The sequence below is a fragment of the Mandrillus leucophaeus genome, unplaced genomic scaffold, assembly GCF_000951045.1.
Source record: "Mandrillus leucophaeus isolate KB7577 unplaced genomic scaffold, Mleu.le_1.0 Scaffold276, whole genome shotgun sequence".
In the NCBI taxonomy this organism is placed as follows: Eukaryota; Metazoa; Chordata; class Mammalia; order Primates; family Cercopithecidae; genus Mandrillus; species Mandrillus leucophaeus.
Window position 1 is genome coordinate 1,290,370 of NW_012102876.1, and position 15,257 is coordinate 1,305,626.

At 35.7% G+C, this 15,257-nt stretch overlaps 1 protein-coding gene across 1 annotated transcript in view; it reads left to right on the forward strand.

Moving 5' to 3' along the window:
* The window catches only part of GRM5 (glutamate receptor, metabotropic 5), a 610,214-nt gene that overhangs the window by 517,529 nt on the left and 77,428 nt on the right, over positions 1-15,257 (forward strand). Inside the window, exon 7 of the mRNA XM_011984895.1 lies at positions 4,090-4,216. Coding sequence (XP_011840285.1) covers positions 4,090-4,216 — 127 coding nt within the window. The remainder of the gene's footprint in view (positions 1-4,089; positions 4,217-15,257) is intronic.

Genomic DNA, 15,257 nt, shown 5'->3' on the forward strand with positions numbered 1-15,257 from the left:
AAGACATTTCATATGTTTTTTCATCTGTGATTAAGACTGAAACTGAAATATTTTAATATTGATAGTAAGGCCCTCAAAGGGTAGGTCTGAAGATTTGGAAAGCATAAGACCAGAAAGAAGAAAGATAAGGTAAAAGAAGATAAAAATAAATGTATTAATATCTGCTAAATGGCTCAAAATATTAGATAGCTGACATTTTCTGTATGTCTTGTTATGGTATACAGCAAGAGCTGGTAAACTATAGCCCACAGACTAAATCTGACCTACTATCTGTTTTTGTAAATAAAGTTTTATTAAAATACAGCCAAGCTTATTTGTTTATATATTGTCCATGGCTACTTTCTGCTATAGTGGCAGAGTTGGATAGCTGAGTTGCTGACTTGCAATAGAGATTGTATGGCCCAAAGCCTAAATATTTACTATTTGATCCTTTGTAAAAAAATGTTTGCTAACGCTTGTTACATCAAGACAAAAGAGATTTTCATCTTGGCCAATTATCTTGCAGTTAAACTCTTCATTATGAGGGGTTTAAATTCATGTAGAATTATTTGTGTATCCACCAAGAATATCAATATTCATAATTTCCAGTGCTTCCTGTAGAAAAATTACACAGTGTAAATTACCATATATTTTTTCTTTATTTTTGACCCTTCACAGCAATACATTTTGAAAATATAACTTCCAGGGCCAGGCATGGAGGTTCACACCTGTAATCCCAGCACTTTGGGAGGCCGAGGCGGGCAGATCACGAGGTCAGGAGATCGAGACCATCCTGGCTAACACGGTGAAACCCCGTTTCTACTAAAAATACAAAAAAATTAGCCGGGTGTGGTGGCAGGCACCTGTAGTCCCAGCTATTCAGGAGGCTGAGGCAGGAGAATGGCGTGAACCCTGGAGGCACGAGATAACACCACTGCACTCCAACCTGGGTGACAGAGTAAGACTCCATCTCCAAAACAAACAAACAAACAAACAAACAAAAAGAACTTCTAAATGCTGAATGACTAATTTGAGAGATTTCTTTATATATACTTTTCTACCCTATTCTACAGGGAATAATTTACATAACTAGAAGAATTTTATTCCCTATTATCGTGTGTGTATACATATATATGTGTATACACACACACACATACATACACACACATATATATATATGTGTGTGTATATATATATTTTAGACAGAGTCTCACTCTGTCTCCAGGCTGGAGTGCAGTGGCACAATCTTGGCTCACTGCAACCTCCGCCTCCCAGGTTCAAGTGATTCTCCTGCCTCAGCCTCCAGAATAGCTGGGATTACAGGTGTCTGCCACCACACCCGGCTAATGTTTTTGTATTTTTATTAGAGGCGGGGTTTCACCATGTTGGTCAGGATGGTCTCGATCTCCTGACCTCATGATTCGCCCACCTCGGCTTTCCAAAGTACTGGGATTACAGGCATGAGCCACCGTGCCCGGTCTATTATCATATTTTTAATACTGGTTATTTTGTAACAATATTTGCTTCGACCTTTTTTAAAAATCCCAAACTTCATTTTCCTAACCAGATGTCATTTTTACTCTATTAAATATACAATGCATAAGATTTTCTTAATATGGTTTAAGGTTGTAACTGAGCAATTTAATTCATGATATCAACATCTCATGGCATTGTTCACAGTTTGTAAACTTAGTTTCCATGAAAGGGTTTAGTCTAGTAAAGGTTCAGATATGTTATATATTGTTATTCATAAAGAAAGCACTGCTGACTGGGTGCAGTGGCTCATGAGTATAATCTCAACAATTTGGGAGGCTGAGATGGAAGAATCCCTTGAGCTCAGGAGTTCAAGATCAGCCTAGGCAACTTAGTGAGACCCTATCTCTTCAAAAAAATAGGAAACAAAAATAATTGAGCCTGGTGGCACATATCTGTAGTCCCAGCTACTCAGGAAGCTGAGGTGGGAGGCTCTCTTGGGCAGGGGAGGTCAAGGCTGCAGTGAGCCAAGATGGCGCCACTGCACTCCCAGCCTAGGTAACAATGCAAGACTGCCTCAAAAAATAAAATAAATAAAAAAGAAAGCACCACTGCTTCCAGGATGTTGAAAGAGAATTTTCACCACCTCGTGTTCAAAATAAATGTGAAACAGAACATAAAATGTGAAAACATAAAACAAGTTCTAAATGATCAGAGGAAAACATATTAAGTTATCACTATTGATTCAAAAAGAGATTATAATATTGGAATTCTTCTTGGAAAAAGGCATGAACTTATTTTAATTTCAGGTGTTTACCTGAAATTCACAAACCGATGAAAACTGAACCATAAGAAATCAAAGTATTTCAGTGGGGGGAAATGCAGCCGCTTTTATTTGCTAATACCTGCTAAGGTCTGCTAAGGTCTGAAAGACACTCCTTCAGCTTTGCAATATGCCTGTTTGCATTACAAAATCTAATAATTGTTCAAGGATAGTTTTGCCAAGTGTGGTATACCTTGAAAATGAAATTCTTCATTTCTATATATGGACATTTATGTGCAAATTATTAATGAAATGGGTAACATTATTAGAGTGTTCTACACTTTACAAATCACTGTGTTGTTTTATTTAATCCTAAGGAAATCCTATAAGGTAGATATTATTATCGTAAAAGCAATAGGTCCAGTTAAAAGAAACTGAGCATTGGCTGGAGAACTCTGGTGCTACTTGATTCCCAAGCCAGTACTCTTTCCCCTGCATCTTTCAAAATATCACACAGTCTAATCTTCCAATAAGACTCAGTATTTATAAGCATGAGCATTTGAAGTTCAACATACATTGGTTGATCCCTCATTTACCCTAACATGCTATGTGAGCTAACTCAACTTCAGTTTTCTCCCTAAGAAAATGAAAAAAATAAACCAGCCACTTCATACAGTGCTGTTCTAATGCTTTAATGGGATAACAGTATGGGACAAGTACTAAAGAGCCTGGAAATAGTTGATATTATTATGAAGAATACTTTAATCAGGTCTAAGGAGCAATTTTGCCTCACTTATTTACTTACTTTAGGGAAAATCTATTTTAGGCCCTTTTGCCATTATTCCCTGCTTGTATTGTTGTAGTTTTAAGAGTCAGTAGAAGAAATACTACAAAAATGTAAAAAACAGTTGTCAGCTTACAATTATATTTGGTATCTAGCTGATGTTATTATCAAAGGTCATTACTAGAGTCAGCATCTCAGACTAGAAATATAAAGTGTAATTATTACTGTGTCTGGTCATTGCTGAATATTAACCACGGTTTTAATGATTTAAAAGAACATTTAATGAATGCTGTCTATTCCAGAGAGGTTTTTCATGCACCAATGGTGGGGAAGAAAAGGTACATCTATTTCAAAAGAATAACATCTGTGACTCTTTCAGCTGTTAAATTATTTCAATTATTTTCCATTACCTTAAAAAAGTCAAATAGATTAAGAGGTATATAATAGTCTGAATGACCTCATCTACCTTCAAACAAATCAAAGCTACCAAAATAGGAAAGAATGGGCTGAATTGTTGAATCAGACTTTTAGTAGAAAGAGATCAAGAGATCATCTCCAGGAAAATCTTAATCTTTTGCTTTCTTCTACCCAATACAAATTCCTAATTATATTTATCAATATGGATAGACTTTAGAAGATTAGGAAATATACAATGTTTTTTGCTCACAATTATTCAACTAATGGGGGGAAGGAAGCTAAGGTAAATCCAGAAAGCAGAAGTTCTTAGCTTGAGGAAAGGAGAAGTAGAGCAGATCCTGGGGTGAATTCAGTTATGTGTATGTACATATGAGCACAAGCACAGGTACTTAATTAAATACAGGTTTCCAAGGCTAATTATCCAAAGACTTGCATTTAATTTAATGCCTTATCCTGCTACCAGCTAACTTTGTGATGTTGGACTTGTTTAAACTCAGCCTTACTTTCTTTAATTATAAATTAAGAATATTAAAAATTACACTGCTTATCTGATAACATTTAAAATAATGTATGCGAAAGGCCTTTCTGCTTTGCAAAACAGCACATTGGAATATAGAATTGTTGGATTTTTATCTATGCAAAAAAATATCTAAATTTCAAATATTTGCCTTAGGTGATCCGAAAGGGAGAAGTCAGCTGTTGTTGGACCTGTACACCTTGTAAGGAGAATGAGTATGTCTTTGATGAGTATACATGCAAGGCATGCCAGCTGGGGTCTTGGCCCACTGACGATCTCACAGGTAATCTGTCACAATCTCACCACATATACATAAACTGAAAAAAGATGCAGACGTGGGAGAGGGGGGTCACATCCCCAGGTATTACTCATCTTGGGTAGTCTTATTTATGGAACAAATAATTTCCTTGGGAACATAAGCTTCCCAAAGTTTGAGCTACTTTTTAAAATCCTCAAATCTCTGGGAGAGATGTGCCTATACGTCCGTCTTCACTCCAAAATTAGATCAGAATTCCTAGCTTGTCTACTGGGCATTCTTCCCTCATCCCCAGGACATTCCCATAAGTTCCTAAATAGGGTCCCAATTATATGTGTATTTTAGGTGAAGAGAAAGAAGTTTTAGCCAGGAAGTGATGAAAATATGTCATGACATATCCAAGAACAAAAAGGTAGCACTGAATTGGGCAGAATGTCATCTAAAGTTCTTTTCTTCTCTTAATTGTTTTTATTAATTGAAATCAGGAGTCTCCAACTAATAAGTTTTCAAGTATTGTTGGTACAGGGCAAGACTTGATTTTACTTGTTTATTGTTTTACTTTTTTGTTTTATTTTGGCTTTTGGTTCCTTCTGCCAACAGATGTTAAAGACTATGTCATCGTGTACTCCAGTCTATATTTCATAGTCTTTTCTAATTTTTATAATATATAAACAGAATATGATTCCTTTCATACTGTCTTCCAATTTTTCTTCAATAAACATTTATTAAATGCACTCATGCTTATTTGCCTACCACTAAAATAAAAATATAGAAATAAAAATACTACCTCTGTCTTAATGAAGTTCACAGATTAATAAAGGAGGCAAAAAATTAAAAATATGATTACAATATAATAAGAGGACATAGATTTATAGACATGGGAGCATGAGGAGGGCACCCATAAACTGAGTATGCAAGAAAAAGAGCAAAAAAGCCTTGCAGGCAGAGAGCCCCCCATGTGGTATGTCAGGTTGTCTTGTGGTTTTAGAATTCAGATGGATTTAGCACAAAACTTCTAGAGGCTAGAAGATCATAAGGTCATCAGTGTTAGACTCCATCCCTCCCAGGACAAATGATTTTATTCATAGTAGTTGTATTCACTTATTTCAAAAGTCTGGTTATTAAAAATTCCATCATCCTGGGTCTTACAAGACAGCTCACCATTTTTTGGTGATTGGTATATATACAGAAGACTTTTTCTTTTCTCAAAAAAAAAAAAAAATCCGATTTAATAAAACATCCAAGTGCCTTTTGATCGCTTTTGAATCTTCTTTTTGCCATTACACTATGAGCTTTCTGATGTTCTTATTCATCCTGTTTTCCCCAGAGCTGACTCAGTGCTAAACACAAAGCCTTCAATAAATTTTGTTGAATAGATGATCTATCGTGTGCCTGTGTGCAAACACACAGTAAAAATGCCAAAAAGAAAAAAAAAAAAAAAATCTGTGATTGGTTTTCTTGAAGAAGGGTGAGGAGCAATATTCCTATCTTTTCTTTATACTATTTATTTACATGTTTTTCTACTTTTAAACTAGATTATGGTGAAAATGAAAAACTGTCTTGCAACGTCAACTAATTTGCATGGCTAAGCACCTTATAAATGAATATGTAGATGTAACTTTTTGTCTCATGTTCTGTAAGACTATGATATTGAGAATGAACACAGTCTGTTCTTTCATTATTTCAGCAGATAAATATTTTATTATTACTGTTTTCATTATAATAATAGATACTTGAGAAATTGAGGTAAAAAAACAGCAATGCTTCCTGTGTCACTTGTTCCCTGTATTCTAGTCCTTAAACATCTTACCATCTTGTGGGGAAAGAGACATAAAACAACACATGCACGTGGCTAGTCAGCTCTTTGTTTGCTAGTGGGCTATTTGTGTGCTTCATTGACTAATTGTATATGAAGTCAAAGAACAGGAATAAAAACATGGAAATATCAGAGAGGTCATCATTTACATTTGTGGTCATAGAATTTCTCTCTGAAGAAGTAAAAATTAACTGAGACCTAAATGATAAATATAAATATTTAGCAAATAATAACTAAGAAGAGATTAAGTCTGGGGTAACAGCACATGTGAATGTCTGTATATGAGTAAACAGGTAGGAGAACAGTGTCAGAAGAGGTCAAAAAAGTAGCAGGGGCAAGAACCTATGCAGCCTAGGAGAACATGTTCAGGGTTGGAGTGTTTTATTATTAAGACAATGAGACATCACTGCAGGAATTTTAGTATAAGAAAAAATACATTATTATAAATATATTTTAAAAATATTATTCTGGTTACTGTTACCAAGAATAATTTGGGAAGGGTTAGAAAGTGGAAACAGGAAGACAAGTTGGGTAGTTGCAGACAAGAATTCTTAATGTCTAAATAGTGCATTGGAAGATTTGAGATATGCTTTTGGGTAAAATCAACAAGACATACAGATTAATTGGATGCTGAAGGTGTTAAGGAAGTTGCCAAATTTTCTTTTTTGAAGGCTAAAAAAATAGATTATTTCATAAAGATCAAAACTTTAGTTACAGAAAATATCAGACATGTCTTTGAGATTTTCAAGTGCTAATGATTAATTTAACAAATTTAGGCCTTAGCTTGTGCCAGAAAATGTAATTTGGATTGGGAATACAAAGATTTAGTCTAAGTTCCTAAGAAATTTATAATCTTGCAAAAGAAAAGCATGTAACCAGGTAATAACAGTGTTCTTGGTGCTATAGGTGAGGAGTAAACAAAGTATTTTGGAAGGGCGGGGGTGCCAAACTAACCCTGGAGAATCTGGGAAAGTTTAATCTTGAAACATGAGTTGAAGCTCACTTTACAAAAAAAAAAAAAAGTGAAGAAGATACACTGTGTGTTATCTCAAAAATGTCCTTCTACAGTGTAAAGACAAATCCAAATCCTTGCATTGTTAATTCCATCTCATCCCTCTTTCCAATCAACTATCTTGAGTAATAAATCTTTCTTTTATCTTCCTCACTCTTGATTTATCAAAGCAATTTGCCTCCTACCCTTACCATGCTATCATAAATATTTCAGCTGAAGATGTCTGCAGTCACCACATGGCCAAACTAATAGTCCCTTGTCAGTCCTTATTTTACAAACATTTCTGTTCAATTTAATGGGCTTGATGCTGCACAGTCTTCTGAAGTTTTCTCCTCTGCCAGCCATATAATAACACAAGTTCCTCTTACCTACCTAAACACCACTTCTGGGTGTTTTTGTTTTTGTTGCTGTTGCCTCTTCCACTTAATCTAGATAATAAAATATTGAAGTTTCCCAGGGTTTCGTCACTAGCTTATTGTGTTTTCCCCCTACACAGTCTCTCCAAATAATGTCATCTACTTTGATGGTTTTAATTATTACCTGCATGCTGTCAATTCCCAGTAGTACAGCTCACCCTGTATTCTTTTCCTGAGTTTGAGGATCATGAATCTAACTGCTCACTGGATTAGTCCTCACTAACATGGTTAATCCTCACTTATTTCAGTTCAATGTATCCAAACCCTATCATTTCACCATTGTGCCCCTTTACTAATTAACTGTAAACTTGCTTTTCTATTCCCTGGGTGGATATGGCCACCCATATCCAGTCACTTATCTACCCTAATGGTTTGAATTGCTAAATATTCCTAACCACCTTTCCTCCTCTCCTAGTACAACTCTTCACTCAACTAGGTTCTCATCATCTCATATTTAAATATTGCAGTAACTTTCCAATTTATTTCCTTGTCCCTAGATTTATGCCACATGCCTCTTAATCCACTTTTGGTCTTGCTATTTTTTTTCAGGGAGAATTCTGATCTTTTTTTAATGGCAGGAATTGCACAGTTTATTATTTTGAGACAATTGTTGCAGACATATTTAAAATTTTCTAAGCAAGGTGCTTTTAACAACAAAAATTTTTAAAGTTGGAAAGAGCCAATAACTTGGATCATAGCTGACACAGAATTCCCAATTAAAGTGGATTCCATTATCTCCCTAGATTTTGCAAACAATGCTTTGTCTAACACTTCTTTAAAACAGCAAAGGAGACAGCAAGCTGAAATTTTTTCCAAGCACACAGGAAATGGTGTCATCACACTACTTGAAGAAGGTGCTGAAGGGAGAAGATGATCTTGCTATTGAATATTGTATCCAAAATACAGATCTGCCTTTTTTTTTTCCTCGCTGGTGTAGGAGAAAGTAATTATCTTTTCTTCCCAGCCTAGGTTTATGGATGAAGTCCTTGGAACAAGACACAAACTAACAAGAGAAAAGCACATACATTTATTTAATATAAGTTTTACATAGGGAAAGGAAAACAAAGAAACAGGAAAACTTGTGTATTTTTATGCTAGGTTTGATAGAGAAGTGGTAAGTCATTGGGGAGTATGATTGGATTATAAAAGCATGATCTAATGATAGTTAGCTGGGGAGAACTCAACTATTCCTGTTTGTTCAGATTGCTGTCAGTGACCTTGCATTTTTAGAGATATACAGATGTTCAGTTCCTCTGGGTACAGAGAGAGCACCTGTCAAATGAGAGCTTTATGACCTGCTTCAGGAGAGAATGTTGCCGGGAAGGTGAGAGTTACCTTCCTGCTTCTGCTGTTTTCTCAAATGCCAAGGTGCCATACTTTGGGGTAGTATGTCCTGAATCCCATCACTCAAAACTTACCACTGGTTTTATAACTCTATATGGTATATTCCAAGCTTTCAACATGACATACAAAATGTCCTCTCTTTCCCAGCCTCCTATGATCTTTCTAGTTTCAATCACCACTGCTTTCCATCTTTCATTTTATATTCTGTTGTCAAAGACTGCTCATAATTCTCATCCGCAGAGAATGCTATTTTATTCCTCCCTATCTGTATATATATATATAGTCTTCTCTACCTGGAATATGCTTACCCCTCTTTCTTTACTCGAGTAACTCCCACTTACCCTCCCTTACTCTGCTCAGGTGTTATTTTCTCTATGAAGCCTTTGATATACGTAGACTGCTAAGTTTCCTAACAAATTCTGCTTCCCCCTTTAAATCACTTTGCAACCTAGATTTTAATGATCCGTATATATATCTGCCACTCCTACTGAAATGTTAGTCTCTCATGGACATAGCTGTCTCTTAAACATATTTGTAATCTCAGCACCTAATACAATGCCTGACCTAGAGTAAGCTTTCAGTAAATATGTGTCAACCTCCAGTAAATGATGGAGAGTGTTACAAATGAAGATTAAAGTAGGTATTAAGGCCAGCCTGTGAGTAAAGCCTTTAACAAGTTTGGAATTTATCCTATAGACAGTGTGGGGCTAGTGGAGGTTTTCAAACAGAAGAATAAAATGATTTATCTCTGGCTAGATGCATACATGTGAGTGTGTGTATGTGTTGGTGGGGGTCTGGGTGGGGGACAAATGCCAAACCTAGAAAAGTCTTTGCGTTGATATTATGTGAAGTTTAACCTTTAACTGGAATCTGCAGCACTTTTCCAAAGAGCCTATAGCTGTGTGCAAGCCCACCTCAGTGACTCTGATTCAAAGTAACACATCACTTGGAATTGCTAGCTAGAATGTCCTGATGGCTTCAGCTATTCCAAAGCCTGCCACAGAAAAGCTCGGGGCTAGCTTTAGGAAACACTGCAAGCCTTTCTTCTATGCACTTGGCTTATAGTTACCTTACTTCAACCTAGAATGTGACAGCTCAAGTTACCTTTGGGTCAGTGCCTTCATTGTGATAATAACAATCCGTACATATATAATGCTTTCTATGTGACAGGAACTGTTTGCAGCATCTTGGAAATGTTATTTCATTTTATGCCAACATAATCCTATAAGATTATTAGCATGGCTAAGAGATCTCCCGTAAGATTATTAGCATGGCTAAGAAATCTGAGCCCACCTGGAATTAAACAATTGTTCAGAAAACAAACTAGCAATCAACTGACATTAATGTCTACCTATATTTTTAGCCATATGCTATTTGTATGTGTATATATTTTTTCATAAAAAAATATCCTAAATGAAGGCTACCTAATGTTAAGATGTTTACAGGTGGTAGGATTACAAGTTCCTTTTTTAACACATAAATACGTGTGTGTGTGTGTGTGTGTGTGTGTGTAAACATGTATGCAGAGCGTTGAATATTATGAGAATGTATCGTCATCAATAAAGTCATTAAAATGTTGTAAGTCAGCCATATTCTCAATAGCAGTCATAAATTCTTAGGAACCAGTAACCAGGAATTAGGTAGAGAAATAAAGACAATCTGGTATGAAAACCAAGAAGACATCAAAGAAATGAGAAATAAAAGGAGGATGAGGTCAGAACATAGGCCATGTCCCCAATTCAACTTATTTTCATTGAGGAAAGCAAGCAGTTATTCTTTGTCTTATAATTAACAGGTACCAATGCTAGCAGTGAATAGGATAAAGAGGATCCCTCCCCTCATGGAGATTATTTTCCCAAATATTGACAAGTAATAATAATAAGATACTGAGTATTGACAACAGAGAAGACCAGAATGGTGTAAGAGCCCATAACAGTAAAAGCTAACTTAGGTGATATTTAAAATTGCCTCTCCAATGAATTGTGGGAGTGCAAAAATTGGAGTAATGATGGGAGCTGGCCAAACTAAAATGAAAGAGAAGAGTGTTGTGGACACAGAACATAGGAACTAAAATGGAACTGACACTATAAGGGAGAAATGAGACAAGAAAGCAAAGGCCACCTTTTGGAGAGCCTTGTAAACTATGGTAAATATTTTAAAGTTTATCTTAAGGGAAATTGTAAAACATTTATTCATCCATTCAGTCATCTAGTCATTCATTCAATAAATGTATATCCAGCATTTTCACTGTTCCAGGTGCAGGGGAGGAAATATATATATTTCCCTCTACCCGTATTAGGTTCATTGGCTGGGGCCCCTGTAACTAAAGACAGATTAACAAAAGAAAAGCATACGTATTTATTTAATACAAGTTTTATGTAACACTGGAGCCTTCATAAGGACCTGAAGAAGCAGTTAAACCTGGCTGTTTCTATGCTAGGTTTGATGTAAAATGAAGAGTTGTAGAGAAAGGAGATAGGACAAAGGGCATGAGTAAACTCAGGTAAACTTAGCAAGGCCTGTTCCTTCAGATTCCTCTGAGATAAGGATGCTCCTTTGCTCCAGGTCTAAGGAGGGCACCTCTCATGTGAGGGTCTTATGACCTGCCTCAGGGGTGTAGGATGTGAGAAGGACATAAAGTCTTTCCACACCTGCTGTTTCTCAAACTCCTTCAGCTTAAAATATTCAATATGCCAAAGTGCCATATTTTGGAGCTGAGTGTTGTGAACCCCATCTCAGGCAATGTTCTAAATGCTGAAAATATTTCTATGAACAAAACTGATAAAACTATCTGGTCTTATAATGTTTACATTCCAGTGGAGAGAATAGTTTTAAGCAAGGTGATTATCTCCAGGAATATTCAAAAATTAAATATGAAGGAAACTGTGCTGGGTGCCGTGGTTCATGCCTATAATCCCAACACTTTGGGAGGCTGCATTGGGTGGATTACCTGAGGTCAGGAGTTCGAGACCATCCTGGCCAACATGGCAAAACCTTGTCTCTACTTAAAATACAAAAAATTAGCCAGCCACGGTGGTGCACGCCTGTAATCCCAGCTACTCAGGTGGCTGTGGCAGGAGAATCGCTTGAAGCTGGGAAACCTGGGAGGCAGAGGTTGCAGTGAGTGGAGATCACACTACTGCACTCCAGACTGGGCGACAGAGCGAGACTCCATCTCAGAAAAAAGAAAAGAAAAGAAAAGAAAATGCAATCATGATGGAGTGCTTTATAATATTATTTACATAGTCACAATGTGAAGTGTAGATATTGTATAAAAACATGAAAAGGAAGGATACAGATTTCAGAATAGCAGTATCATCTGGTAAGAGAAGAAAGGGAGTTAGATGGGAGTTACAAAACAGGTTTTAATTATAGCGTGTGTGTGTGTGTGTGTGTGTGTGTGTGTGTGTGTATAATTTGAAACATATATGACAAAATATTAACTTTTTAAATATAGACTTTATTTGTTCCATACCATTTATACTTTTCTCAGCATATTTAAAAATTTTATAATTTAAATGATTCCATACTATTTGAGCTATTCAAATATTTAACACTAAAATATAAGATTTTAAAACATAAGACTAAGTTGGGAATTATAAAAAGAGGATAAGAGTAAGGAAATTTTGCAAAAATCAATGTGAATCTACCAGTGGTTTGGATAAGGACAATGTAGTGTGAATCAAAAGCAACAAAGATTTGATTAGGAATTAAAATCAATAGAACAAGGTAATTAGTTCTCTGAGAAAAGTGTGGTCTGGTTTGAGAAAGAAAGGAGAAAAAGTAGTGAAAGGCAACAATTTGAGCTAGACATTCAGAGAATTATCTAAAAAGCCTTTGCCAAGACGCTTTTTCTGGGACACCATTCCCTGCCACATATCTGCAAAAATTGTCCTAGAAAGAATCTTCAATTTGTTTTTTATCAAAGAATTTAGGAGGAGATATAAGTAGTAAGAGCTCTAAAGATCTTAGGTCCCCAGTCCAAAGCCACAGAAACACTTCCAGGTGGGACTTACCAGATGCTGCCAACCTTCCAATAAACTAAGTAAAAGGAAAGAGCAAAAATATTGTGTCTTTCAAGAAGTAACCAGGTGGGAAGCCTTATGACAGGAAGTTAGCATTATCTCCTGCTTTTCAATCATAAAAGAAATATATCTTACGTAAGTTCAAAGCTGTAAAACGCTTCCATTTTATTCCTTCCAAGGCAATACGTGTCAACAGCTTAATGTCAATAGGGACATTCTCTAGGAAGTTCCTTTGGTTCCCTGAGTTACCTAATTGCTTTGGAGGTTGGAACATTTGTCTCTTCACTTAAGAGGAAAAAAGCCACAGAGTTACACAAAGAGATGTTGGTGAGAATAAAGAAGGGAGCAGAGGATGAACTCCAAGAGGTGAAACCACTGGCAAGTTTTATAACTCCCGCATTTGAATTGCTCTCTTTTTACAAATGTGCATTTCATTTGTATTCCTCAACTTGTCCTACTTTTCTTGGGACTTTTTTTTTTAACCTTTTAATAAATAAGCACATTAAATAAAAACATGGGGAGGATTACTTTTCATTTCCAATTATTATAACTATCTTAAGCATTATCTTTTTGAATCCTTTAAGGTAGATATTATTATTCTACAGTTGAATGAAACAAAACTCAGGAACATTCTATACATGGACAAGATCACAAAATTGGTGGAAAAGAAATCCCAGGTGCTATGATTCTGGGATTTTTATGCTATACTACCTGTCTCCCTCCACAATCACATTTTAGAGCCCCGTATTTTCAGAAAATTATAGAAGGGAAAAAAAATCAGCTTCAAGCTGGTCACATGTTAATTATCTCCAGGCTGCTCTAATATTTTTTATTCCAAATGTGCTTAAAATGTGCTGGCTATTTGACTATTATAATTAAACTTAGATGAGGAAAGGAGGGAATTAAATATTATTTGTTTCTGATTCTTTAGGGGAAATTTCTTATGAGTTTAGATGAGAAACAAGTTTAGTTTATTATTACAATTGTAATAAATAGTTCTTGTTAATTGAAACTGGAATAAGCTTTCAGAATTCTGCTATCTAGCTTCTTGGTTTCTAGGTTAGACAGTAATCTGAACAGGAGCATATACTATACAGCTGGCTATCTATCATTCATAATTCATTCAGTAAAAGATATTTTATCAAGTTCCTACTCTTTTTTTTTAACACTGTGCTAAGTTCTGATGATACAAATATAAATGGAAGATACCTAACCTTAAATAATTGCATTAAATTATACATATAATACATACAATAATTAAACCACATACCAAATGCAGTGGTGGCAAAAAGGATGAAATTATTCATTAGCAAATATTTGAGTTCCAACTAGGTGCCAAACATAGCACTAGATCCGGTACTGGGCACACAGTAGTGATCGAGCCCCAGTTCCTACTCTCAAGTATCCCAGAGCCTAGACCAGAGACACATGCAAAATAAAGAGGCAATTTCAGTATATTAAGTATCCCTGCCATAGCATAGGAATCAATTTAATGTTTGTATAATGAAGGAATAAAAGACAGGGGAGGAAATGCGGAAATGAATGAAGGAAGGAAACAAAGTGCTAGGATGGAGTAAATGTTGATGAGAGGAAATTAACCGAGTCTTGGAAGTTCAGAGGTAGCTTCTGGGTGGAAAGGGAATTTATGTATGTGAAAACAAGATGCTAACCAGGTAAAACCGAAATGAATTTTCAGGCAGAAAAAAAGACCATAAGGAATGATACATGTCATATCTAAGGAATGTGTGTGTGTCTCAAAATACTTTTTCCAATATAATATTCAGAGCAAGTACACCACCATTTCACGGTCGCTTTTTCATCAAAGCCTCTATTATGGGAACTAACCTTTCCTAAATACTAAACATAATGGTGATCAGCTGTAAAAGAAAGTGACTGTTTTGTTTAACAATAGAATTCCCAGGTCTCTAAGCACTTTTTAGGTTTCCCTAGATGAGTTCACTACATTACACACTCAACAGTACAATCTAAGGAAGTCGAATTTATGGCAAATGCAGTGTAACAAAGTACAGCTGAGAATCTGGCCTGCATACAATACCAATCTGCAACAATTCATCTTTATTTTCTTCTAAGAGTGTAGTGGTTTAAATCAAAAAGTATTGGAGTCAAACATGCCCATGTTCAAATTCACACTCCACCAGTGACTCATTGTGCGACTTAAAGCACGGAAATTTTTATCTGAGTGTCAGCTTTCTCTTCCATAAAATCGAGATAACAGTAGTAACTAGTTCATAAGATTATTAGAGCAATCTTACAGCATACAAATAGTTTAGTGCCCATTAACTGTTCAAGAATACTATTATCACTCCACTGTTAATAAAGTTGTTAAAATATAGTAATGAAAAATGAATAGAGAGATAGATGGATTGGTTTAAGAATGAATGAACAAAAAAATTTGGGGAAAGTTTTAACCTGTGTTTATTTATTTAAATTTATT